The following is a 27,130-nucleotide window of genomic DNA, read 5'->3' as shown; positions in this document are numbered from 1 at the left end:
AGGCGCGGACCTCCGAACTGCGTGAGCTCGGGGGGTCAGGGACGCACGCGCTACCAAACTGTGGGAGTATAGCCTGTGTTTTGTGAAAGAAGTGAAAAAATGAGAGGATCACACATGAACTTTATTTCAAAATATAACACAACCTTTGTACTGTGTTGTTTTTAGTGCAACTGCTAGTCGGGCGGTAGCCCCTCCTGTTTCCTCAAAAAAAGGAGTAACAACAACTGACCTGACCATTCCTTGAGATGACACAGCGGGAGTCACCAGCATTTGCCACAATGAGTTGCTTATTTCTGATCAAAGCTACACAGGTTGTACTCCCACAATTTGGCCTAGTAAAATCAGAGTGTGGTCCCTGATAAAATAAATTTCTATAAGACTACCTGGGTGGTTGGGTGCTTGGAATGTCCATTTCCAACAAAAGAACTTGCAATAAAGAGAAGAGAAATGCCAAAAATTACTTTCCAGCATAACAAGGCACTCTAGTTCAGCAAATTGGAACCCACTCTTTAAGAGCTAACATTGTTATGCAACACAACCATAAAATTTAGGTGTTACATGAATAAACTTCCTTCTTATGCACAGATATCCTTTTCAAGAATCAAGAGCTGACATTGTTAGGAAGCACAAGAATCAGTTTTAAGGGGCTGTTTGGTTTGTGGCTAAATGTGCCACACTTTGCCTAAGGTTAGTCGTTCAAATTGAAGAACTAACCTTAGGCACAAAAGTTAGGCAAAGTGTGGCACGTTAGTCATCAAACCAAACAGGCCCTAAATGTTAGAAAACAATTCTTCTTATGCATGCCCTTCTTAGGTCCTAAACCATCAGTGTTGCACATCTACTCAAGAACCATAAGTCTGCTCTTACACAAGTTTCTGCCATGAATGATTTTAGCAAAATATAAATAGAAACAAACTTTATTAATGATAATCCAGTAATGCAACACTTTCAGAAAGAAATCCAATGACTGCCAAATTAATACAAAAGGCAGATGGCATGCTCTCGATATCGTAGGAAAATGAATATAGAATTATGGATCCATGCCAGTTCCATGAGTACCTCCTCAAAAGCCCAATCATCATGTTTATCATTTGAATCACTTGCTTTAGGAGACCAAATTAAGCCTTCTATTATGCCACTAAACTGATTTATCTTATCTCCAAGTGCTTGAAGCTCCCGCCATCCTCTTTGACCTCGCATCATTTCATCCATTCTGAAACAACACAATTATAATTTCTGTTCACATCATTTGCTCCAAATTACCAATGAAAGTGGTCAGAAGGTAGACATGCTAAAAAAGAAGCTATTATACCTGAAGTAAGCTCTGTGGACAACAGCACCCAGGTCACCAGCTGCATGGGCTTCACTCTTGAGAACTTCTCTGTGTAGATATTTTGCCAAAACAAGCTAGATGCATAGAATTTGCTGGGTTCAGACTATACAAAACAAAAAGTTATTTCAAACCACCAAAATCTCACTTTTTTATTCAGATTATACAAAATATACAGTTTAGCAGATTTGGATAGAGCTAATTTGGACAGTTTATCAGTTTATATATAGCTAATTTGGACAGTTTATTAGATTCGCACATAGCTAACTTGGACAGTTTATACAAGCTAATTTATACATTTTATCAGATTTGGACACAGTTTACACAATTTACACAGTTTATAGTGTTTATGCAGTCTATGCATCTAGCTTGGTTTGGAATTTTATCTACACAGAGAATCAGTGAAAATGAGACATATTCAGCTGAGTGTGGCAACATCAGATGGCAAGGATAGGTTCTAATTTCCACAGCGATAAGGCGATTTATCAACACAATTTGCGATCTGGTGATCGGAATCGCGCGTTCTGCGGCTAGTCGTAAGGCGAATCCTAAGCATTTGCAACTACTACTGTGGACAGTGACCCGCGAAGGCCAGCAAAGCATCGGGAGGGGCAGAGCGATTGTGATTAAAGCAGGTAATATCTTAATTGTTGGGAAGTGGAAGGAGCTTGCCTTGAAGCGGCCGGACTCAACGATGGCTTGGATATCGGCCACCCTCTTGAACACCAGTGGCGACGTCCTGGAGGCTATTCTCTCCTCCCGACGGCACCCAGACCTGGAGGCAAGAAAGCGGAGGGGATGGTGAGATTCGGATCCGGAAGTGGTAGCACCCCTCACGCGCCACCAACTCGACGCCACCATTTTCTCGTCTGCTGGCCACTCGATCTAGGCGAGGGACATGTAGCCGCAGTAGAGAAAGCTCGTGACTTGTGAGGGACGGCATGAGGTGGGTTCAGACACCGCCACCGATGAATTTGGCCTGCTCCTTTTCCCCCCTCTAACCTTCTCTCGGACGGCGAGGCGAAGGTGAGCACTGGCTTGATGGGCTCCTCGACCTCCTCGATGCGGCTGACCTCGGATAACCAGGTCAGCGTGGCGGAGCAGGTCGGGCACGTCGAGCGTAGGCCACAGCTGCGCCGCGACGAGGGACGTCTGCATTGGTGGCCCTGCTCCCAGAGAGTATTACAGGGGGACCAGGTGGACGAGATCTTTGAGGGGGAGGATGGGAAGAAAGAGGGCGCGGATGGAGCGACTGCCATGGATGGAAGGGGGCGGATGGAGCGCGGCTACCATGGGCGATTCGCGGTGGATCCCTGGCGCGGAGGAAATTTGGGAGCGGGGCGCGGCTGCCATGAACCTACGCGCGATTTGTGGGCGCGGACAGACGCTGCCATGGATGGCGGGCGACTACAGAGAGGAGAGCGGGGCACGGCTGCCATGAATCTGTGTGTGATTTGTGGGCGCGGACAGCGCTGCCATGGATGGCGGCGGATTGTAGAGAGGGGCGCGGAGATGGCTGCGATTCTTGGCGCAAATGGCGGGAGACAAAGGTGGGGGCGGTTGCCGTAGAGCGAGCAGACAGAACACTGTATGTGGACGCCTACAGTAGTAACTTAAGGAGTAGTAGAGATAGAGGCCATAGTTATTTTAAGAGCTAAAAACTCAAACATTAAAAATGACTCATAGGACATATTTTTACCGTTCTAATCACTTTTAGCTCTTTTAGTTTGGATAGCTTATATAGTGACTAAACTTAAGTCATTTTTTTAGTTCATAAGATCCAAACAGTCCGTTAGTTCTTCGTCATTTCTCATACAAGAAAAACAACAGTCAAAACTCCAGACATGAGTTCATATCACGACCACTGACCACTGTTGCTTCGTGTGACTGCCTAGTGCCGTATCGGATCGCCCTACGCAGTTGACGGTGACGGGAAGGCGACGAAGAAGAAGCGTCTGACGGTGGGCCCTCCTGCCGTACCCAACGGATGACCGTAGTCCGTAGAGCAGCCGCCGATAAGACCATTGCTTGGTTCCGCCCCGAGAAAACGGACGCCCACAACGAAAGCGGAGGGAAAAGCGAGGGAGGCAGCCTTCTATTTTCTGTCAAAACAAGGGCGATACTCCTCCTACTCCAGCGCACACGCAGATCAGCGTCGAAATCCGTCGCATCGTGCCCGCCTCGCTGTCTCCGCTGGGCGCTGGTGGTCATGGCCCGCAGGGCGCTGGAGCTCGCGGCGGTTCTGCTCGCGCTGGCGGCGCTGGCGGCCGTGGCGGCCGGAGGGGACATCGTGCACCAGGACGACGAGGCGCCCAAGATCCCCGGCTGCTCCAACGACTTCGTGCTGGTATGGGGTATAGATGGCCAAAAAGCACGAGGCCCGTGAGCCCGGCACGAAGCCCGCTTTTTGGGCCCGGTCCGAGCACGGCACGGTAGAATAAGCGGGCGGGCTTGGACAGGAAACTAGGCACGGCGGGCTAGCCCGGCACGGCCTGTTTACCTCTAAGCCCGTTAAACCCGTTTTTTTTACACTAAAACGTGCTTACCGGCCCGTTTAGCCCGCTTTTCGGCCCGTTATTTCGTGCTAAACGGGCCGGCCCGGCCCGTTTAGGCCCGCTGCGGGCCGGGCTTGGACAGAAACTTAAGCCCGCTGGCTCAGCAGGCCCGGCCCGGTTTTGGCCGGGCTTCACCGGGCCCGGGCCGGGCCGGGCCGGGCCGGCCCGTTTGGCCATCTCTAGTATGGGGTGCCTCCTGTCTGTCACCTCGCAAGCGACGCAGTTGATTTTAGTCTAGCTGGTGCGATGCTGGCGAGGGTTTGGGCCCGTGAGTTTCGGATTGGGTGTTTTTGGGGCTAAACTAGGGATTGAATTCGTCGTGGACTCGTGGAGTTTGCAATCTCGCCTCGGATGGCCGTACCGTCGCTTTATTTTTTTGGGTGTGGATTGGGTTGGGTGTTCAGCCACGTCATTTGCTTGGACGGGAAGAGGGACGATTAGGTCGCCCGTACGGTCTCGCGTACAGCATCGTCGGCTATGGAGTCTCTAGAGCTTCATTAGATATGCTGTTAATTACACGGAGTATGCCCGTTGCCTTTATGCGCCTCATTAGATACGATGATCATGATGGCACTTACGACTTTCAAGTTTGAGAATGCTGGCAATTGATTGAATGAAAAAAAAAGAATACTGCCACTTGGGAATTATAGGTCATGCGTTGGCGGAACCCGGTGTTGTTGGCTTATTCCACTTTCCTATTTTAGATAAAGCCCAGCTTTAGTGTAAGCTCATTCAACTCATCTAAGCTGCTGGGATTCTCTCGTTGAAGGTTATCTATTATAGTCTTTTTGCTACTGGCTCATGTCCTAAATTTAGTGTTATGTCCAAGATATTACTCCCTCTGTCCTGACATATAAGGGACCTAAGTTTGTTCTGAGTCAAACTATTCAAAGTCTGTACATGATTATAGAATATAACTAGTCGGTTGCCCGTGCGTTGCGACGGCTCACAACAATACCCACATAAATTATCCACAAAAAAATCTCAAGATTTTTTTATTGATTTTCTCTGCTCTCCGCATAATATTTTTTTATTTGACTAACTGAGTCGACATCGTGGTAAAGAAAAAGCCATGTAGACAGGCGATGCAGAGCCATCGAATGGGTACCATAGGCAGCAAATCAGGGACCCCCATCCCTCGCCTCCCCTACTTCCAAGGTTTCGTAGAGCAGGAAGGGAAGGGAAGAGGCAGTCATACCTGTTTGTTGCCGGAGAAGGACACAACGAAGACATTGACATCTGGAGGCAACATAGGTAGTATACCGCTAGATATATACAGGGAGAGAGCACACAAGTGAAGAAAGAAGCCCAGCCAGAGCAGCTACAAACCGAGAGGCACCAGCACCAGGCGTCAGTCCAAAAAGGGCGAGAGAATGCGAGTGCCTTCCAGCCCTGGACCCGCCAAGGCGACACAACACCACCACCAACTCCATAGCATATGCCGATTGCTGCCGCGCTACGGGCCTTGGTTGTCCAATATCTCAGATTTTGCCAAGATAACCTAAGCGTGGTAGGCGTCATCGTGTCCTCCTCGGCGGCACGCACGAAGAAAAGCCAGGAGCAAGACCGACTCGCCCGTACCCGCGTCGACGAGCGTCGGTCGGCTCGCGGTTGTGATCGTGGGCAGGGGCAACAGGTTGGGGAGGAAGAAAAGGGCGAAGGCCGGGAAGACGAACGAGACGTCCGACGACGGCGAAAACGATGGTGCGTGCATGCTGTGAAACACCCTCGTGGACGTGCAATAGCCACTGTGTGGGTCGGTGTCGAGGCTGGCGTAGGACGAATACGGGGAGGAGGCGCCTGCTTCCACGCCCTCTGCCGAGAATGGGTGGGGTGGAGGCGGAGGCATGAGGGGAGAGAGAAAAGAAGCAGGATGACGAACGAGGTGACGACAACTGAGGCGAGGACCATCATTATCGTGCGGAGGTATAGATGGTCAAATGAGCCGTATCTTGCGTGCTGTTCTATAGCACAACCTATTTAATAGTGCCTGGGCTAGCCCGACACGATCGTCCTGTCGTGCTTGAGCCGTAGCCTCAGCCCGTAGTGCTGATCCAGCCCGGCACGATTATATTTTTTATTTTACAAAACTCGTATATACATATATACAATTTATATTCAATATTAAAAACAATTAACCATAATGTTCTACTGGTTAAATGACTTCACTCAGTGTCTCTTGCCCTTCTTCCATCAGGGCTTGGGTTCGAACGACTGACTAACGGGCCGGACGTGGAGGTTGTGTGCATGAAGGGATGCAGCGGGTTAATTTAAGATATATGTAAGGGGTTATTTGTAAAAATATGACGCAATACGACCGTTGAAACTGGTGCTTTAAGTATAGTAGAGATATAATGTACTTACGATATCAAATTAGTATCACTGGGTGCATTGTGAAACTACATTTCATATTTTACCTCCTTGATGTTGCATATGTTGCTACCGTTATGTATAGACTTGGTCAAACTTTGGATTGTTTCACTTAGGACAAACTTAGATCTGCACACTCCTCAAAGACTTAAGGCAAGTTTGGCAAGCCAAAAAACAGTGTGCCTATTGTCATGACTAAGGGGATCTTGATAGATTTTTTGGATCTCCCCAAGAACCCTAACCACTAGATCAATACCAAAAACAGATCATACCTTCAATCCGATTGCTATCACGTTCGTCGGTGAAGGTCTGCACTAGGGCAGCGACGGCCGAGGAAACGTAGACGGAAGTGAACCTTGTACTGAGCCGTCAACCCCCACCCCTCTATTTATAGACTGCGCAACAGGGGCCCACCAACCTCGTCTTGGGCTGGACACCCCCCGATCAAGGTGCGAGGTCAAGGGCCCAGTTAGCCGTTGGGCCAACTGATGGAGATCAATTCTAACAGATCTTGTCACTCTTTCTTACTCTGTGACACATAGATCCTAATATAAAGTTGCCTAGGCTTAATTGCCAACCAAACACTTGCCAACTTAATCAAACTTGCCTAAGGTGAAATGTGGCTAGCAACCAAACACCCTCTTTGATCCATTGTCATTTCTTTTTCTTTTCTTTTTTTGTTCTAGCCCCATAGCTGCTATGATTGCTTCATGTAATGCACTGCTATCTGTATCAGAAGGATACAGATGCGTTTTTTTAGAAAACATGATAAACAGATACACTTTATTATTCTAAATAAATAAAAGACATCCAGTGTTAGAGGCTCCCACATTAGTGGGGTCTGGGGAAGGGATAAACTGAGGCAATTCTTCTCGCAAATATGGAGAGGCTACTTCGAACCCGGGCAAGCCTTCCCCACAAATACAGCGAAGCTGCTATGAACCCGCAACCTGGTGACTAAGTGAGACAACTTTCACCATTCACCAGGCCTGTCCTTATTTAAAAAAATAGTACTGCAAATTTAAATTATGAAAGTCAAATTTGGAGAGGCCATCTATTCGATGCACTTGTGCCAGCGCTACTCATATTTGGAGAGGCCATCTACTCGATGCAAGCAATCAAGCATGGAAAACACTAATCATGAAGGTTGAAGGAGATGTGGGGGATACACAAAATCAAGCAACGAGAACTGCAGAAGTAGATGGATCATGTATGGAAAGAAGATATGCTTGCTTTGCTGCTGAATCATCCTCTTCCCAGCACGTCACACCTGCATCGTGGGAGCTTGCTGCAGCCATGGCGAACTGGTGGGTGCTCCCCAGCGCGGTGCTCCCGGCACAATGGTCTGGAGGAGGAGGAGAAGTCGATTGATGGCACGGAGGGGAAGGGGGCTCGTCTATGGAGGCCAGTGAGAGGTGGCACACCTCTTGTGCGGTGTGCGTGTGCGCGGCAGGCGGCACGAAGGGGTGGGGGCTCGTCGCTGGCAGGCGGTGGGCGGCGAGTGGTGACACATCTCTAGAGCGGGAGGCAGCTCATGTGTGCACAGGAGGCAGGCACCGTGCAACCATGCGAGGTGTTGGGAGATAAGGGAGCACTTGTTGGGCTGGGTCATATTTCAGAGGCTGATAGGTATCTGGTCATATACTCGATATTTTCTAAATTAAACAAAAATTGGATACTCACTGGACACATATCCAAGCCGTATCGGTGGCATATCCACATCGGATATGCGATACATCACCTTTCTGATGTATCCGTGGTACAGAGTAATGCAGTATGCAGGACAACTTTTCTTGTAGCAATATAATTTGTTTTCATGGCTAGATGTTTGTCTTAATGCTCCATCTGGTTCAGTATTTCCACATCTGCGGGCCATTATGTCTACCTAGCTAATGTGGTTCTCAGGGTTCATTATATTTTCCTGACTTAAGGTGGTTGGTACTTTGTTGATGACTAAGTATCAGCTAGCCACAAGTCATGCACGCTATACTTGAAGTTCAGTTGGTATTGTTACTTTGAAAGTTTGAGACTTTGAGTATCTAAAAATACTGGTGAATATTTGGATTCTTTAGCACACTTATACACTTATCTTATTCTCTACAATCACATGTTGCCTCTGTTCTGCTGTCAGGTAAAAGTGCAGACCTGGATCAACAAAAAAGATAAAGATGAGTTTGTTGGTGTTGGTGCTCGATTTGGCCCCAAGATAGAGTCAAAGGAAAAGCATGCCAACTGGACAAACTTGCTGTTAGCAGACCCTTCTGATTGCTGCACCCCTCCAAGAGAGAAGGTTGACATTTTGGAAGTGATAATTTAGCTTTCTGTCTTTCTTTTACTGTTCTAATCATTGCTACCTAGTGATTTTGTATTCCTTCGTTAGGTTGCTGGAGATATTTTGTTAGTGGAGAGGGGAAACTGTAAGTTCACTACAAAAGCTAAGGTGGCTGAATCTGCTGGTGCTTCTGCGATTATAATTATCAATGATAAGCACGGTATGCATCATATATGAAATCCGTCATGGCTTCTTCTAAAGTTCTTCCAACAATTCTCTCCACTTGTAGGTTATGGTCTGTGTTGGAGTACCATGTAAGCAGCTGATGAGGTTAGGGGTGGGATTGGGATCACCTTAGTGATTTGGTAGTGCTGATCATCTTAGTGATTGGGATACCTTCTTACACAACTAGAATGTGTTTTTGTATTACTCTTGTAATCTTGTCAGCCCCGGGCATTTTTAAGGCATCGAGGCAAGGTGCCCCCTCCCCCTTTGACAACACATAGGAGGTTGTGAGGTGAGGCAACACCATGCCAGTTTATAAGAAGAAAAATGACAGTAGAGGTGCATGGAAGAAACAAGGCAATATGGGGTAGGAGAAAGGAGACTGGCCCAGCCCACCAAAGCAAGCCATATCCTCCTCTCCCTTAGCACCACCACCATTCCTGCTCCCATACCAACCCTGCTCCCATTCCAAGCATTCGATAGGTGGTCGGTTTGGAAGGGTGTACAAGCTTTCACTTTTGAGAGAACACTGAGACATTTCCATCTTTAGTGTTTCCTTGTACACCCTTCCAAACCGACCACCTATCGAATGCTTGGAATTAAAGCCTTTGGTGGCATGAAATAAATCTTTCTAAGTGAACCAGTGTAGACCTATTCTTTATTTTGTAAGTTGTGATAACTTTTTTTTAAAAGATTTCTTTGGTCCTTTTACCTCTGATCGGCTCATCTCTCAGCACTAAACCTAAATCATTGGGGCCTTTGCAGACCCAACTTGCAATATTGTTTGATTTGCTAGTTCTATCCATGTCAGGGACTCTTGCTATTTATGATGTATGTAAATTCATATAGCTTGTTAATGTATATAGATGAGCACTTCTGTGGTTTTTTACCTGTCTTCTGAGTTTAAAATAGGTTGTGAACGCATATCGTGCATCCACCTGCAGAGTTATACAAGATGGTATGTGAGACCAATGAAACAAATTTAGATATTGGCATACATGCTGTTCTTCTGCCAAAAGATGCAGGCTCTTCTTTACAAAGGTCTCTCTCTAGTGGTGAAGGTAAATTGTTTGTCTTCAGTTCCATGCTTTGTGTCATCTCTGTGAATACATGGGTGCCTATGTTTGTTTAACTTTTCATATTTTTGGTAACTTGAGTATTGGAAACTTATTTTAGTGCAAGGTAGCTAACAGGCTAAGTTTTCCTTTTTTTGTCAGTCTTAGTGGAGCTGTACTCTCCAGATCGTCCTCTGGTTGATACTGCAGAGGTGTTTCTGTGGCTTATGGCAGTTGGTACCATTCTTTGTGCATCATACTGGTCAGCATGGAGTGCCCGAGAAGCAGATATTGAACAAGAGAAGCTTCTGAAGGTTCTAAACCCCAAATCTTGTTTGATTTCTATTGCTAGTTTTGCGTACTTGAAAAAAAGGGACTGACAGGTTCAATACTTGTTAGGATGGTCGTGAAGTAGCACCAAACTTTGAGCCTGGAGGTTCTAGTGGTATGGTAGATATCAACATGGTATCCGCAATACTGTTTGTGGTGATTGCATCATGCTTCTTGATAACACTCTACAAGCTGATGTCCCATTGGTTTGTGGAGCTTCTGGTGGTTATCTTTTGCATAGGTGGTGTGGAGGTGTGTACCATTTCATTTTCTTTCTGGTATTGCATCTGTCTGAACTGTGCTTTTGTGCTTCCAAAAAATCAAATCGCCCAAATGGTCAAATCCCGATGTGCTTTGATAATATACTTTCACTTTTGAGAGAACACTGAGACACTTCCATCTTTATCTGTAATTCATTGTTTTTTGACATGTAAGAGCAGTCATAAATTGACCAAAGAACTTCTTGTTAGTTTTGGAATGACCAAGTGTGCTGGTGTGTGGGTGTATCAATGTCTCGATGAGATAGCAATATGAATTATTATTGCTTCTGCTGATTGTTACTCATAATAATGTATTGCCTTCCATTTCATGAGCTCCCGTGATGTTTTTTCCTCTTCTGTGAAGGGTCTGCAAACATGCTTGGTGGCCTTACTGTCAATGTCAAGGTATGCTCTGTATTTTTTTTTGTTTTTTTCTGACTCAAGATGAATTTTTAGACATTTTGTAGCTCCCTTTTATATCAGATTTTACAGCTATGTGTATTTTTCTTACTGTTACTAAGTAGAAGTCATGGGATCTTTCAGGCGGTTTAAACCTGCTGCAGAATCGTATGTGAAAGTGCCATTTTTTGGAGCTGTTTCATACCTTACATTGGCAGTTTGTCCGTTTTGCATTCTGTTTGCTGTTCTGTGGGGTGTTTATCGTCGGTTGCCTTATGCTTGGATTGGGCAAGATATTCTTGTGAGTGTAGTTTTATTTTCAGTGCCTTTTGTTGAGATTAATCTGTCATCACTAATATCTTGTTTGGTGGCCTTTAGGGTATTACCTTGATCGTTACAGTCATCCAAATTGTTAGAATACCTAACCTTAAGGTAACTATTCTTCTTGTATGCTTTTCCTTCAGTTAAGCGATTGGTACTGACACCTGTTATTGCCTGTTAACTGTCAGGTGGGTTCAGCCCTCCTGGGTTGTGCCTTCTTATATGACATCTTCTGGGTTTTTATCTCCAAGATGTTGTTCCATGAAAGTGTGATGATTGTGGTATGTATGAATGAGTACTATGATGTTTGCAATTCGCTGTCTGCTAGTCATCTAGTTTCTTCTTCTATGATTTGCTAGATATCTAGCTATGCATGTGGTCTGCTTGCAGGTTGCACGTGGTGACAAGACTGATGAGGATGGTGTACCCATGCTGTTAAAGATTCCTCGGATGTTTGATCCATGGGGTGGATACAGCATCATAGGCTTTGGTGATATCCTTCTTCCTGGGCTGTTGGTTGCTTTTGCATTAAGGTGATGTTAATTTCAGAAGTAGAGGCTGGATAACTGTAATCAACTTTCTTCACATTTTCTATAAATACTTACCTATCACTAGTTTTGAAATGCCTTTTATCCCCCCCCCCCTCTCTCTAGGTATGATTGGGCTGCCAAGAAGACCTTGCAATCTGGCTACTTTTTGTGGTCAATGGTGGCATATGGTTCCGGTAATATGTCAGTACTCCCCTTTCAGATTTTAAGTCCTGTGTGATAGGCTGATAGGACATTCATCTCGAATTGAAAAGACACGTCAGATGGATGAATGCAAGCAGTACTGGTAGAGGTGTTTCTGAGTGATGCATTTTTGTGTGTGTGTGTATATAAGCACCTAAAACTGTTATGCTTGGTAGTACATTTCTTCATTTACCCTTTTTTGGCATATGACTGCATCTTAACAATCTATGCCTTGCACATAAGATCACACAATTCCCCGCTGCTCACAGGTTGCTGGTTACTGCACCTTCTACTTTCTGAATTTTCTGTTTGGTGCTATTTAACCCCAATGGTGCCCTGTGCAATAAATGAACGCCAGAAGAAAAAAGTCCCGTCTTGCATCATCGCAATATATTATGTTGATGCGTCGAATGCATATACCTACATCATATTACCAAACCCGCCTTGATTTGATTCAGAATTCGGTCGTGTGAACTTGATATCTCATCATGAATCAAAAGTATTATGGATGAAATTATGTGCACACCTTTGGCCATATGTGGCAGACTCATTAAAATGATCATTTCCCATACTTGTGGTTATGCACGTTTTGCCAGAGTCTTGCGCAGTATCTTGATGCCGTTTCACCACCATAGTGTTCTTGACATGCCTTGTTTGTGGTTGCCCTTCTCAGGTCTCCTAATTACATACGTTGCCTTGAACCTTATGGATGGCCATGGCCAGCCGGCTCTCCTTTACATCGTGCCTTTCACAATCGGTAAGTGATGCCTGCCCCTGACGATAGTATCTATCTATGTATGTAGGAGTATTTCATGCCATGTCTTCTGGATAGGTTCCTGTTTTTTTGTTTTGTTCTATTGTTTTGTTTGTTTTAACAAAATACCAAATTTGTGCAGGCACCTTCTTAGCACTGGGCATGAAGAGAGGCGAGCTCAGAAACCTGTGGACAAAAGGACAGCCCGAGAGAGTGTGCACGCACATGCACCCATCCCCCAAGGATTCGCCTGTTGCGGTCAGCTCGCTGTCGTAGACAAGGCTAACGACCTTACCTGATGTTGCCTGGCCCCGGAGAATGTTGCTGATGACCAAAAAAAGTTTCCAGGGTTAATGAAGGAGTCTACTGATTTGTAATGAACCTTACATAGGGATAAGCCAAGATCCCCTGATCGTGATCCTCGTTGTACAGTAGGTGGTGTATTTGTATAGTGAGTGATGACTATTGAGATGTGCGGCTGACACTGGATAAAAAAGGCGCAGGAGCTTGATGTGGGAGCAGCACTGCATCTGCATCATGTGGCTGGTGTATGGTTTTGAATGATCTCTGCCGCCTCATTCTTGTTCTTGACATGGACCTGTTCCTGGTCTTATGAGGCGCACACGTGGCAAGACGCTGCTGGTTTTGTCGGTGAAGCGATGTGACGCAGTGTATATGTGTGTGTATTATCGGCCATCCGTGACCAGTTAGTTCCTTAATATTGTAATACTAGTCGAATGCCCGTGCGTTGCAATGAGAATATATAATATCAGTATAATACGATAACTTATATACAAAATGTGTGTTATACCGTTATGAGAAAATGTTTCATAATAAATTTGTGATTCTGGTCATATATAAATTTTGTTATTTATAATCTATCTGTTTCACCACTACATTGCAATCATCAGTATCTTGCAGACTTCGATATATGTCACGATTTATATGGTCTCATCATTGGAGAACACGTTATACACATACCGGAAGAAATTCTTTCGTACATCGTTAGTCATCAGACACATACCACCATATGCTTTTGCTTAAACAAAAAGGCAAGTGTGTGTTTGCGAAGAGAATTAAAGACAAGCCGGCACAAAAGTTACCCCAATGGTGGCGAGGATGACGAACTGATCATTGTTGTTGGTTCTCCTCTGCGTCACCTCTGGCGTCAAGATGACGCAACAGTCCTCGATATAGTAGTCGTCGAACGCGCGTGACATACCGAGTACTGATGACTCTTGGCTGGGCTGTAAAATGAAGTGTGAAAGGGAATTAGGCTTACACCTAGTCCCTAATTAATTTTGGTGGTTGAATTGCCCAACACAAATAATTGGACTAACTAGTTTGCTCGAGTGTATAGATTATACAGGTGTAAAAGGTTCACACTCAGCCGATAAAAAGATCAAGTTTTGGATTCAACAAAGGAGCAAAGAGTCATCCGAAGGCACCGGACTGTCCGGTGTACACCGGACAGTGTCCGGTGCACCAGAGGACTCCAACTCGAACTCGCTACCTTCGGGAATTTCTCAGGCCGGCGCGCTATAATTCACCGGACTGTCCGGTGTACACCGGACAGTGTCCGGTGCTCCAAGGAAGCGCGGTCTCCGGAACTCGCCAGCCTCGGGAACGCGCAGCAGCCGCTCCGCTATAATTCACCGGACATGTCCGGTGTGCACCAGACTGTCCGGTGTACCAGCGAAGCAACGGCTATTTCGGCACCAACGGCTACCTGCGATGCATTTAATGCGCGCGCAGCGCGCGCAGAAGGCAGGCGCGCCCATACTGGCGCACCGGACAATGAACAGGAGATGTCCGGTGTGTACCGGACATCCAGGCGGGCCCAGAAGTCAGAAGCTCCAACGGTCAGAATCCAACGGCAGTGATGACGTGGCGGGGGCACCGGACATGTCCGGTGTGCACCGGACTGTCCGGTGCGCCATCGAACAGACAGCCTCCACCAACGGTCAAGTTTGGTGGTTGGGGCTATAAATACCCCAACCACCCCCACATTTATTGCATCCAAGTTTTCCACTTCTCAACCACTTACAAGAGCTAGGCATTCAATTCTAGACACACCAAAGAGATCAAATCCTCTCCAATTCCACAAAAGGCTTTAGTGATTAGTGAGAGAGATTTGCCGTGTTCTTTTGAGCTCTTGCACTTGGATTGCTTCTTTTCTTTCTCACTTGCTCTTGTGATCAACACTCAATTGTAATCAAGGCAAGAGGCACCAATTGTGTGGTGGCCCTTGCGGGGAAGTTTTATTCCTGGCTTTGATTTGAGAAGAGAAGCTCACTCGGTCCGAGGGACCGTTTGAGAGAGGGAAGGGTTGAAAGAGACCCGGCCTTTGTGGCCTCCTCAACGGGGAGTAGGTTTGAGAGAACCGAACCTCGGTAAAACAAATCCGCGTGTCTCACTTCACTATTCGCTTGCGATTTATTTTGTGCCCTCTCTTGCGGACTTGATTATATTTCTAACGCTAACCCGGCTTGTAGTTGTGTTTATATTTGTAAATTTCAGTTTCGCCCTATTCACCCCCCTCTAGGCGACTATCAATTAGTATCAGAGCCCGGTGCTTCATTAGAGCCTAACCGCTCGAAGTGATGTCGCGAGATCACGCCAAGAAGGAGATGGAGACCGGCGAAAAGCCCACTACAAGTCACGGGAGCACTTCATCGGAAGAGTCCCGCACCAAGAGGAAGGAGAAGAAGAAGAGCTCCTCCAACAAAGGGAAGGAGAAGAAATCTTCTTCTCACCACAAAGAGAAGAAGGAGAGATCTTCCTCTCACAAGCCACATCGGAGTGGGGACAAGCACAAAAGGATGAGGAAAGTGGTCTACTACGAGACCGACACTTCATCAACATCGACCTCCGGCTCCGATGCGCCCTCCGTAACTTCTAAACGCCAAGAGCGTAAGAAGTTTAGTAAGATCCCCTTACACTATCCTCGTACATCTAGACATATATACTCCATTACTTTCCGTTCCATTAGGCAAACCGCCAACCTTTGACGGTGAAGATTATGCTAGGTGGAGTGATTTAATGAAATTTCATCTAACCTCACTCCACAAAAGTATATGGAATGTTGTTGAGTTTGGAGCACAGGTACCATCCATAGGGGATAAGGATTATGATACGGACGAAGTAGCCCAAATCGAGCACTTCAACTCCCAAGCCACAACCATACTCCTCGCCTCTCTAAGCAAGGAGGAATACAACAAAGTACAAGGGTTGAAGAATGCAAAGGAGATTTGGGACCTACTCAAGACCGCGCATGAGGGTGATGAACTCACCAAGATCACCAAGCGGGAAACGATCGAGGGGGAGCTCGGTCGCTTCCGTCTTCGCCAAGGGGAGGAGCCACAAGATATGTACAACCGGCTCAAAACCTTGGTGAACCAAGTGCGCAACCTCGGGAGCAAAAAGTGGGACGACCACGAGGTGGTTAAGGTTATTCTAAGAGCTCTCATCTTCCTTAACCCCACTCAAGTTCAATTAATTCGTGGTAATCCGAGATACCCACTAATGACAACCGAGGAAGTTATCGGGAATTTTGTGAGCTTTGAATGTATGATTAAAGGTTCAAAGAAGATCAACGAGCTTGACGAACCCTCCACGTCCGAAGCGCAACTGGTGGCATTTAAGGCGACGGAGGAGAAGAAGGAGGAGTCTACACCAAGTAGACAACCAATTGACGCCTCCAAGCTCGACAATGAAGAGATGGCCTTAATCATCAAAAGCTTTCGGCAAATCCTTAAGCAACGGAAGGGAAAGGATTACAAATCCCGTTCCAAGAAGGTTTGCTACATGTGTGGTAAGCCCGGTCACTTTATCGCTAAATGTCCATTATCAAGTGACAGTGACAGGGACAACGATAAGAAGGGCAAGAGAAGAGAGAAGAAGAGGTACCACAAGAAGAGGGGCGACGATGCCCACGTGTGCCGCGCGTGGGACTCCGACGAGAGCTCCACCGAGTCCTCCTCCGACGAGGACGCCGCCAACATCGTCGTCACCAAGGGGCTTCTCTTCCCCAACGTCGGCCACAAGTGCCTCATGGCAAAGGACGGCAAAAGGAAAAAAAGTTAAATCTAAATCCTCCACAAAATATGAGTCCTCTAGTGATGATAATGCTAGTGATGAGGAGGATAACTTGCTTACCCTTTTTGCCAATCTTAACATGGAACAAAAGGAAAAATTAAATGAATTAATTAGTGCTATTCATGAAAAAGATGACCTTTTGGATTCCCAAGAGGATTTTCTAATTAAAGAAAACAAGAAACATGTTAAGGTTAAAAATGCTTATGCTCTAGAAGTAGAAAAATGTCAAAAACTATCTAGTGAGCTAAGCACTTGTCATGACACCATTAACAACCTTAGAAATGAAAATGCTAGATTAATTGCTAAGGTTGATTCTCATGTTTGTATTGATTCAATTCCCGATCTTAGAAATGATAATGATGATTTGCTTGCTAAGATTAAGGAATTGAATGATTCTCTTGCTAGCCTTAGAGTAGAAAATGAAAATTTGATTGCTAAGGCTAAAGATTTTGATGTTTGCAATTCTATTATTTCCGACCTTAGAACTAAGAATGATATGTTACATGCTAAGGTTGTTGAATTAAAATCTTGCAAACCCTCTACATCTAATGTTGAACATGTTACTATTTGTACTAGATGTAGAGATATTGATGTTAATGCTATTCATGATCACATGTCTTTAATTAAACAACAAAATGATCATATAGCAAAACTAGATGCTAAAATTGCCGAGCATAACTTGGAAAATGAAAAGTTTAAATTTGCTAGAAGTATGCTCTATAATGGGAGACGCCCGGGCATCAAGGATGGCATTGGCTTCCAAAGGGGAGACAATGTCAAACTTAATGCCTCTCCTAAAAATTTGTCTAACTTTGTTAAGGGCAAGGCTCCCATGCCTCAGGATAACGAGGGTTACATTTTGTTCCCTGCCGGTTATCCCGAGAGCAAAATTAGAAGAATTCACTCTAGGAAGTCTCACTCTGGCCCTAATCATGCTTTTATGTATAAGGGTGAGACATCTAGTTCTAGGCAACCAACCCGTGCTAAGTTGCCTAAGAAGAAAACTCCTAATGCATCAAATGATCATGCTATTTCATTTAAAACTTTTGATGCTTCTTATGTGCTTACTAACAAATCCGGCAAGGTAGTTGCCAAGTTTGTTGGGGGCAAACACAAGGGCTCCAAGACTTGTGTTTGGGTACCCAAAGTTCTTGTGTCTAATGCCAAAGGACCCAAAACCGTTTGGGTACCTAAAGTCAAGAACTAAAATTGTTTTGTAGGTTTATGCATCCGGGGGCTCAAGTTGGATACTCGACAGCGGGTGCACAAACCACATGACAGGGGAGAAGAAGATGTTCTCCTCATATGAGAAAAACCAAGATCCCCAAAGAGCGATCACATTCGGGGATGGAAATCAAGGTTTGGTCAAAGGTTTGGGTAAAATTGCTATTTCACCTGACCATTCCATTTCCAATGTTTTTCTTGTTGATTCATTAGATTACAATTTGCTTTCCGTTTCTCAATTATGTCAAATGGGCTACAACTGTCTATTCACTGATGTAGGTGTCACTGTCTTTATAAGAAGTGATGATTCAATAGCATTTAAGGGAGTGTTAGAGGGTCAGCTATACTTGGTAGATTTTGATAGAGCTGAACTCGACACTTGCTTAATTGCTAAGACTAACATGGGTTGGCTCTGGCACCGCCGACTAGCCCATGTTGGGATGAAGAATCTTCATAAGCTTCTAAAGGGAGAACATATTTTAGGATTAACAAATGTTCATTTTGAGAAAGACAGGATTTGTAGCGCATGCCAAGCCGGGAAGCAAGTTGGAACCCAACATCCACACAAGAACATCATGACGACCGACAGGCCGCTTGAGCTACTCCACATGGATCTATTCGGCCCGATTGCTTACATAAGCATCGGCGGGAGTAAGTATTGTCTTGTAATAGTGGATGATTATTCTCGCTTCACGTGGGTGTTCTTTTTGCAGGAAAAATCTCAAACCCAAGAGACCTTAAAGGGATTCTTGAGACGGGCTCAAAATGAGTTCGGCTTAAGGATCAAGAAAATTAGAAGCGACAACGGAACGGAGTTCAAGAACTCTCAAATTGAAGGCTTCCTTGAGGAGGAGGGCATCAAGCATGAGTTCTCTTCTCCCTACACCCCACAACAAAATGGTGTAGTGGAGAGGAAGAATCGAACTCTACTGGACATGGCAAGAACCATGCTTGATGAGTACAAGACACCGGATCGGTTTTGGGCCGAGGCGGTCAACACCGCCTGCTACGCCATCAACCGATTATATCTACACCGAATCCTCAAGAAGACATCCTATGAACTCCTAACCGGTAAAAAGCCCAATATTTCATATTTTAGAGTTTTTGGTAGCAAATGCTTTATTCTTGTTAAGAGAGGTAGAAAATCTAAATTTGCTCCTAAAACGGTAGAGGGCTTTTTACTAGGATATGACTCAAACACAAGGGCATATAGAGTCTTTAACAAGTCCTCAGGACTAGTTGAAGTTTCTTGTGACGTTGTGTTTGATGAGACTAACGGCTCTCAAATAGAGCAAGTTGATCTTGATGAGATAGGTGAAGAACAGGCTCCATGCATTGCGCTAAGGAACATGTCCATTGGGGATGTGTGTCCTAAGGAATTTGAAGAGCCTCCACATGCACAAGATCAACCATCCTCCTCCACGCAAGCATCTCCACCAACCCAAAATGAGGACGAGGCTCAAGTTGATGAAGGGCAAGATCAAGAAGATGAGCCACCTCAAGATGATGGCAATGATCAAGGGGGAGATGCAAATGATCAAGAAAAGGAGGATGAGCAAGAATCAAGGCCGCCACACCCAAGAGTCCACCAAGCAATCCAACGAGATCACCCCATCGACACCATTCTCGGCGACATTCATAAGGGGGTAACCACTCGATCTCGGGTTGCACATTTTTGTGAGCATTACTCTTTTGTTTCCTCTATTGAGCCACACAGGATAGAGGAAGCACTTCAAGATTCGGATTGGGTGGTGGCGATGCAAGAGGAGCTCAACAACTTCACTAGGAATGAGGTATGGCATTTAGTTCCACGTCCTAACCAAAATGTTGTAGGAACCAAGTGGGTCTTCCGCAACAAGCAAGACGAGCATGGTGTGGTGACTAGGAACAAAGCTCGACTCGTGGCCAAGGGGTATTCACAAGTCGAAGGTTTGGATTTCGGTGAAACCTATGCACCCGTAGCTAGGCTTGAGTCAATTCGCATATTATTAGCCTATGCTACTTACCATGGCTTTAAGCTTTATCAAATGGACGTGAAAAGTGCCTTCCTCAATGGACCAATCAAGGAAGAGGTCTATGTTGAGCAACCTCCCGGCTTTGAAGACAGTGAGTATCCTAACCATGTCTATAAGCTCTCTAAGGCGCTTTATGGGCTCAAGCAAGCCCCAAGAGCATGGTATGAATGCCTTAGAGATTTTCTTATTGCTAATGGCTTCAAAGTCGGAAAGGCCGATCCTACACTCTTTACTAAAACTCTTGAAAATGACTTGTTTGTATGCCAAATTTATGTTGATGATATTATATTTGGGTCTACTAACGAGTCTACATGTGAAGAGTTTAGTAGGATTATGACACAGAAATTCGAGATGTCTATGATGGGGGAGTTGAAGTATTTCTTAGGATTCCAAGTGAAACAACTCCAAGAGGGCACCTTCATTAGCCAAACGAAGTACACTCAAGACATTCTAAACAAGTTTGGGATGAAGGATGCCAAGCCCATCAAGACACCCATGGGAACCAATCGGCATCTCGACCTCGACACGGGAGGTAAGTCCGTGGATCAAAAGGTAAACCGGTCGATGATAGGTTCTTTGCTATATTTATGTGCACCTCGACCGAACATTATGCTTTCTGTATGCATGTGTGCAAGATTCCAAGCCGACCCTAAGGAAGCTCACCTTACGGCCGTAAAACGAATCTTGAGATATTTGGCTTATACTCCTAAGTTTGGGCTTTGGTATCTTAGGGGATCCACATTTGATTTAATTGGATATTCGGATGCCGATTGGGCGGGGTGTAAAATCAATAGGAAGAGCACATCGGGGACTTGCCAGTTCTTGGGAAGATCCTTGGTGTCTTGGGCTTCAAAGAAGCAAAATTCGGTCGCTCTTTCCACCGCCGAAGCCGAGTACATTGCCGCAGGACATTGTTGCGCGCAATTGCTTTGGATGAGGCAAACCCTGCGGGACTACGGTTACAAATTAATCGAAGTCCCTTTGCTATGTGATAATGAGAGTGCAATCAAGATGGCGGATAATCCCGTCGAGCATAGTCGCACTAAACACATAGCCATTCGGTATCATTTTCTTAGGGATCACCAACAAAAGGGAGATATCGAGATTTCATACATTAATACTAAAGATCAATTAGCCGATACCTTTACCAAGCCTCTTGATGAACAATCTTTTAACAAACTTAGGCATGAGCTCAATATTCTTGATTCTAGGAACTTCTTTTGTTAAAATGCACACATTGCTCTTCTATATACCTTTGATCATGTCTCTTCCATATGCTATGACTAATGTGGTTTTTCAAGTCTATTTCAAACCAAGTCATAGGTGTATTGAAAGGGAATTGGAGTCTTCGGCGAAGACAAAGGCTTCCACTCTGTAACTCATCCTTCGCCGTCGCTCCAAGAGACTCTCCATCTTTGGGGGAGAGAGCAAAAGGACGTCGTCTTTGGTATAATCTTAACTCATTTATTTATAACCAAAGGGGATGATAGCACTTCGAGGGCTCTAATGCTTCCGTTTTTGGCGATTCATGCCAAAGGGGGAGAAAGTAAGGGCCCAAAGCAAAAGGACCTTACCACCACCAATTTCAAAAACTTCGTGTTTCCAAGAATATTATCAATTAGTATCCTATTGTGTTCAAAAGGGGGAGAAAGTAGTATTTCAAAAAGGATATATCAAAACCCTCTTGAACACTAAGAGGAGGATCTCATTTAGGGGGAGTTTTGTTTAGTCAAAGGAAAAGCATTTGAAACAGGGGAGAAAATTTCAAATCTTGAAAATGCTTCTCAAAATCTTATTCATTTGCCTTTGACTATTTACAAAAGAGTTTGCAAAAACAAAACATGTGGTGCAAGCGTGGTCCAAAATGTTAAATAAGAAAGAAACAATCCATGCATATCTTGCAAGTATTTAGATTGGCTCAATTCCAAGCAACCTTTACACTTACATTATGCAAACTAGTTCAGTTATGCACTTCTATATTTGCTTTGGTTTGTGTTGGCATCAATCACCAAAAAGGGGGAGATTGAAAGGGAATTAGGCTTACACCTAGTCCCTAATTAATTTTGGTGGTTGAATTGCCCAACACAAATAATTGGACTAACTAGTTTGCTCGAGTGTATAGATTATACAGGTGTAAAAGGTTCACACTCAGCCGATAAAAAGATCAAGTTTTGGATTCAACAAAGGAGCAAAGAGTCAACCGAAGGCACCTCTGGTCTGGAGGCACCGGACTGTCCGGTGTACACCGGACAGTGTCCGGTGCACCAGAGGACTCCAACTCGAACTCGCTACCTTTGGGAATTTCTCAGGCCGGCGCGCTATAATTCACCGGACTGTCCGGTGTACACCGGACAGTGTCCGGTGCTCCAAGGAAGCGCGGTCTCCGGAACTCGCCAGCCTCGGGAACGCGCAGCAGCCGCTCCGCTATAATTCACCGGACATGTCCGGTGTGCACCGGACTGTCCGGTGTACCAGCGAAGCAACGACTATTTCGGCACCAACGGCTACCTGCGATGCATTTAATGCGCGCGCAGCGCGCGCAGAAGGCAGGCGCGCCCATACTGGCGCACCGGACAATGAACAGGAGATGTCCGGTGTGCACCGGACATCCAGGCGGGCCCAGAAGTCAGAAGCTCCAACGGTCAGAATCCAACGGCAGTGATGACGTGGCGGGGGCACCGGACATGTCCGGTGTGCACCGGACTGTCCGGTGCGCCATCGAACAGACAGCCTCCACCAACGGTCAAGTTTGGTGGTTGGGGCTATAAATACCCCAACCACCCCCACATTCATTGCATCCAAGTTTTCCACTTCTCAACCACTTACAAGAGCTAGGCATTCAATTCTAGACACACCAAAGAGATCAAATCCTCTCCAATTCCACAAAAGGCTTTAGTGATTAGCGAGAGAGATTTGTCGTGTTCTTTTGAGCTCTTGCACTTGGATTGCTTCTTTTCTTTCTCACTTGCTCTTGTGATCAACACTCAATTGTAATCAAGGCAAGAGGCACCAATTGTGTGGTGGCCCTTGCGGGGAAGTTTTATTTCCGGCTTTGATTTGAGAAGAGAAGCTCACTCGGTCCGAGGGACCGTTTGAGAGAGGGAAGGGTTGAAAGAGACCCGGCCTTTGTGGCCTCCTCAACGGGGAGTAGGTTTGAGAGAACCGAACCTCGGTAAAACAAATCCGCGTGTCTCACTTCACTATTCGCTTGCGATTTGTTTTGTGCCCTCTCTTGCGGACTTGATTATATTTCTAACGCTAACTCGGCTTGTAGTTGTGTTTATATTTGTAAATTTCAGTTTCGCCCTATTCACCCCCCCTCTAGGCGACTATCAAAGTGCACCCCGGACTCATCAGCAAGGTAGTACCCCTGGTCGTTGCACCACTGGATGCGATATTCCTCTACATACATCATGTTCGAGGACACTCATACAACGTCGGCAACGACCATCATCTCATCACACAAGAATTCATGGCCAGTCAGTAGCGACTTACGTGGCAGGTTGGGCTTCAGGTGGACGATGAGCTGGACAACGTGATGGTGTCGTCGTCGAATGCGGTGCCCAGAACAACCCGAGAGTCGCCGACATTGGTGACGACCATGAGGTCCCCCTGCTTGACGATGGACAGCGCGGAGCAGCCGCTCTGCACCGCGTCCAAGTGGCGGCTGCGCCGGAGCTTGTCGTACATAGCGGCACATGCAGCCACGTAGGACTGTTTCTAGAGGTCGAACTGGCAGTCGCCAAGTTTCTTCTTGTCGTCGATGAGCGACCCCAACGCGAGTGCCTCCTGCTAATGGTGTTTGTTCGGGGTTTTCAAGTAAGAAACATGAATTCATGTTTGACGTTGGTTTATAAAAATGACTCACAAGTCAGATCAATGGAAAAAATATTACGAATAATAAATGTCACGCATGCAAAAAAGGAATTTAAGTTGAAAACATTATTCAAACAAAAGAAATTGTATGCAAGGTTCTTCTTTAAATACTACTCCCTACATCCAAAAATATAATTCAAGAATCTCGGTGATACTTATCTACTACTACGTATTGTGCAAGGGTAGCAGGTGGGCTTGGAGAGAGATGTAGTAGATGTATTTTCTGTTATAGATGTAGACATAAACACACATGTGGTGTAGTGGTAGCTACTGCTAGCATTTGCTTGAGAGGTCATAAAGGCATCGCACCCATGCGACACCTTCTGGCCGCGCGGAGGACCGTGCCCAACTCCACCGGATGGGCAGGCCAAAGGGCGCCACGTGGCGAGGAAAGGCACCATGCCTCAGTAAGATCGGACCTCCACGGAAGGTCACAGGGCCCCTGTATACATACAGGTCCGGAGCCCCAGGGTAGGTCCGAACCCCGGCAGGGTCCCAAAACAAGGACCTTGGGGTGTGCAGGGGTCCGGTGCTGACACGTGTGCAGGCTTTGATCTCCGCTCCCTGCGCAGGAGAAGGCCCGCTGCTTGTGGCCCATGACATAAGCCATCGGGCCGAGCCTGACGTAAAGCCGTGTAGCCCCTGCATTTATTGAGGAGAGGACGCGCCGCCTGCCACTGCGCAGACGGGCGACGTGCCCTCTCAGCATTTAATATGTCCCGTCCCATCCGCTGGCAGGCGGCGTCAGGGTCATCCAGCAGGCGGCGCGCCTCCTGGCGAACAGTGCGCCCGTGCCAAGCAGCGCACTGTGTTGTCCCTTCTACAAGAAGCTTGCACTGCACGCCGAAGATACATAGATCTCGGGCGACAGAACACAAGGGGATTGCCCCGGCAGCAAATATTTATAGTTCCAAGTGTTATATTCTCTATGTCCCTAGGCCCACATGTCGGGGCTCAGTGCCTTTGTGCATGCCCCCCTTCAGCTATAAAAGGGGAGGCATGCGACGTTACAAGACCCAACTCTAGGCAGATACTCTCAAGTTCATACAAGCTCCCAAGCAATACATCACACAGTGGAGTAGGGTATTACGCTCCGGCAGCCTGAACCACTCTAAACCCTTGTGTGCTCTCGTGTGTTGATCCACCAGACTCGTAGCAAGCAAAATGCTTAGACCCCTCCTTTCTTTAGGATTTAGGGCGGGTGCAATCCGCCACCCGGCAGGGGAGATTTCCTCCCCGACATTTGGCATGCCAGGTAGGGGCCAGGCTTCAAGTTTTTGCTTGTTTCCTCGCTCAGCATGATGGTGCAGATCATCGAGCACCGCGCCGAAACTTTGGAGGATTTCGTGATGGAGCAGGAAGTTGCGTCTTCCGCGCCACGAGTGCCCGACCGCCCCAACTCTGGGACTGCTGTCGTGCACGCCGTGCAGCAGCACACGCCAGCGCAGGTGTCTCGGACTCCGTCGAGGGCAGCGCCTACGGCGCTGTCTGCAGCCAGAGAGTTGTTGCGCCACCCCCTAGCTCTACGGCATCATCGGGGGCCATGAAGCAGTGATGCGACGACGTCGACCGACTACTCGGCATGGCACATTCTACTTCGACCAGGTCGAGGCCTCGGTCATCCCGACGCCAACGCGAGGCGACGACATCTGTGCGCTCGCCCTCCGTAAGGGGTGCACAGACTGACGACCTGCGGGCGGAGCTCAACCGTAGGCGTACGGGAGAAGACGCCCGGGTCCCTTTGGAAAGGGCGCATGAGCGTCGACAGAACGTCGAGGGTCGCAACCTCGACCAAGTTTTCGCTGCGGAAGCACCGCAGACACCAGTGGGCGCCTGGTCCCAAACGGGTGTCCCCTTGACCGGCGTGGGCTGCGCCGCCCTCGCTGACCATCTTCGCACGGCGTCATGGCCGCCCCAATTCCGACCACACCTGCCGGAAAAATACGATGGGACAACAAACCCATCGGAGTTCCTGAAAGTATATGTCACCGCCATCACAGCAGTAGGTGGAAACACCTCCGTAATGGCGACATATTTTCATGTCGCCCTGTCTAGACCTGCCCGGACTTGGCTCATGAACCTTGCCCCAAGATCAATATACTCATGGGAGGAGCTCTGCACGCGGTTCGTGGCGAACTTCGCCAGTGCTTATCAACAGCATGGTGTGGAGGCCCACCTCCATGCTGTGAGGCAGGAGCCAGGGGAGACCCTCCGGAAGTTCATCTCCCGCTTCACCAAGGTGCGAGGTATGATACCTCGTATTTCCGATGCCTCCATCATCACGGCCTTCCGGTAGGGGGTACATGATAAGAAAATGTTGGAAAAAACTGGCCACACATGATGTGGAGACTGTCCCCACGCTCTTCGCCTTGGCGGACAAGTGTGCCAGAGCTGCTGAAGGCCGGGCATGGCACTCGGCCCCACAAACCGGGACTGCCCAGACGGGTGGTTCGGATGCCATCCCCCGGGACGGCAGAAAGAAAAAGAAAGGTCGCGGCTACGAGAAGCCGCAGTCTACCGCGCTGGTCATCGTAGCTGCGACCGGAGGCCGGGGCGACCGCAACAAACGCCCATGACCGCAAAGGGGTAACGGCGGCTCGTGCCTTGTACATCCCAACGGTCGCCACAGCGTCGCGGAGTGTCGCGAGATCATTGATCTCGCAAAACGCGTCAGCAAACGCGCCAGCGAGCGACGTGAGCAGTCTTCCAGAGATGGCTCCCCACCTCGCCGCCGTCCTGGCAAAGAAAAGGTCGATGACAGCGAGGTGGCTGCGGCTGAACAGGACCTCGGGTATCAGTCACCCAAAGGAGACCTGAAGGACGTCTTCGCAAAAGACTCCCACTCCGACGGTGACGACTAGGCGAACCACCGGCGGGATCCCATGTCCCCCGGCCTAAGGAGCTGAAGCCTGCCTTCCTCCGGAAACCCATCTGGATTCCCCACGGGTCCAGCTTTCTGACAGGTTCGTCCAGGAATGACCACAGCCAAAGGTGAGGCCTCCTTCGTCAAATGCAGATGGGAACCCAGGGTCGGGACCTAATCCTACAAAGGTACCAGACCAAATTAGGGCTCAGTAACACTCCCCCAGCTGGGAAGGACCCTTCATGGTAATGGGAGTACCCCGACCCAAGGGCAACTGTCTAGCTACGACCGAAGGAATGCCTCCCCCAGTGTTGAAATATCTCTGTAAGTTTTATCTATAGAGCAAGTATGAGGGGTCGAAGTTTTTCCCTTTTGTAACTAGGTAGTGCACACGGGGATGCCAACCCGGTAGGGTCTGCCTCCATAAACCCGGCCTGTTGGCCCGCACCCAT

General features: G+C 47.1%; 1 protein-coding gene and 1 long non-coding RNA gene across 4 annotated transcripts; one reads left to right on the top strand and one right to left on the bottom strand.

The window, feature by feature from the left end:
* Window positions 1-278: 278 nt before the first annotated feature.
* Window positions 279-1,583, bottom strand: LOC103654101 (uncharacterized). Its single transcript, XR_565902.3, has 3 exons — window positions 1,313-1,583; window positions 1,060-1,213; window positions 279-355 (listed from the first exon to the last, which is right to left on the bottom strand). It is a non-coding gene; the product is annotated as an uncharacterized lncRNA (long non-coding RNA).
* Window positions 1,584-3,274: 1,691 nt separating this feature from the next.
* Window positions 3,275-13,334, top strand: LOC103654100 (signal peptide peptidase-like 4). Of its 3 annotated transcripts, none has more exons than XM_035967415.1 (14): window positions 3,275-3,291; window positions 8,387-8,545; window positions 8,636-8,747; window positions 9,697-9,813; window positions 9,970-10,121; window positions 10,207-10,389; window positions 10,762-10,802; window positions 10,941-11,097; window positions 11,175-11,228; window positions 11,306-11,398; window positions 11,508-11,650; window positions 11,771-11,841; window positions 12,522-12,605; window positions 12,745-13,334. In XM_035967415.1, exons 4-14 carry the CDS (start codon window positions 9,708-9,710, stop codon window positions 12,876-12,878), a joined length of 1,218 nt encoding a protein of 405 aa, XP_035823308.1. In that variant the 5' UTR covers window positions 3,275-3,291; window positions 8,387-8,545; window positions 8,636-8,747; window positions 9,697-9,707; the 3' UTR covers window positions 12,879-13,334. The 3 variants fall into 3 exon arrangements, with proteins under 3 accessions (XP_035823308.1, XP_008679146.3, XP_020408287.1); XM_008680924.4 differs by lacking the exon at window positions 3,275-3,291 and adding an exon at window positions 3,315-3,677; XM_020552698.3 differs by lacking the exon at window positions 3,275-3,291 and adding an exon at window positions 3,347-3,677 and having other exon boundaries at window positions 6,083-8,545.
* The last annotated feature ends 13,796 nt before the right edge of the window (window positions 13,335-27,130 follow it).

This window comes from Zea mays, chromosome 4 (assembly GCF_902167145.1).
Source record: "Zea mays cultivar B73 chromosome 4, Zm-B73-REFERENCE-NAM-5.0, whole genome shotgun sequence".
Lineage (NCBI taxonomy): Eukaryota > Viridiplantae > Streptophyta > Magnoliopsida > Poales > Poaceae > Zea > Zea mays.
The sequence above is the reverse complement of the archived record's forward strand: the minus strand, read 5'-3'. Positions and strand labels throughout refer to the sequence as shown.